Source organism: Haliaeetus leucocephalus, unplaced genomic scaffold (assembly GCF_000737465.1).
Source record: "Haliaeetus leucocephalus isolate CR32 unplaced genomic scaffold, Haliaeetus_leucocephalus-4.0 Scaffold517, whole genome shotgun sequence".
Lineage (NCBI taxonomy): Eukaryota > Metazoa > Chordata > Aves > Accipitriformes > Accipitridae > Haliaeetus > Haliaeetus leucocephalus.
The window spans coordinates 3,745,240-3,745,449 of NW_010972953.1; the positions used below are offsets into that span (position 1 = coordinate 3,745,240).

The 210-nt window shown below is 76.2% G+C and overlaps 1 protein-coding gene across 1 annotated transcript in view; it reads left to right on the forward strand.

Annotated features, from left to right (window-relative positions):
• Window positions 1-44: 44 nt before the first annotated feature.
• SRRM1 (serine/arginine repetitive matrix 1) overlaps window positions 45-210 on the forward strand; it is an 18,109-nt gene continuing 17,943 nt past the window's right edge. Inside the window, exon 1 of the mRNA XM_010576347.1 lies at window positions 45-190. Within this exon, the coding sequence (XP_010574649.1) occupies window positions 45-190 (146 nt within the window). The remainder of the gene's footprint in view (window positions 191-210) is intronic.

The following is a 210-nucleotide window of genomic DNA, read 5'->3' on the forward strand; positions in this document are numbered from 1 at the left end:
CCCCCGCCCTGCGCAGGCTCCTGTGAGGAGCCGCCGTGAAGAAAATGGCGGCGGGAAGGAGGCCGGTGCGACTCGGCCCATCCGCGAGGCCGCGGCACCGTGGGGTTGAGGGAGAGCGAAAGGAGCCGCCCGGAGGGGATTCGTCGCCCCGGGACCGGGCTGGCCGGAGCGGGCGGCTGCTCGGTGCGCGGTGGGAGGGAGTGGGGGGGG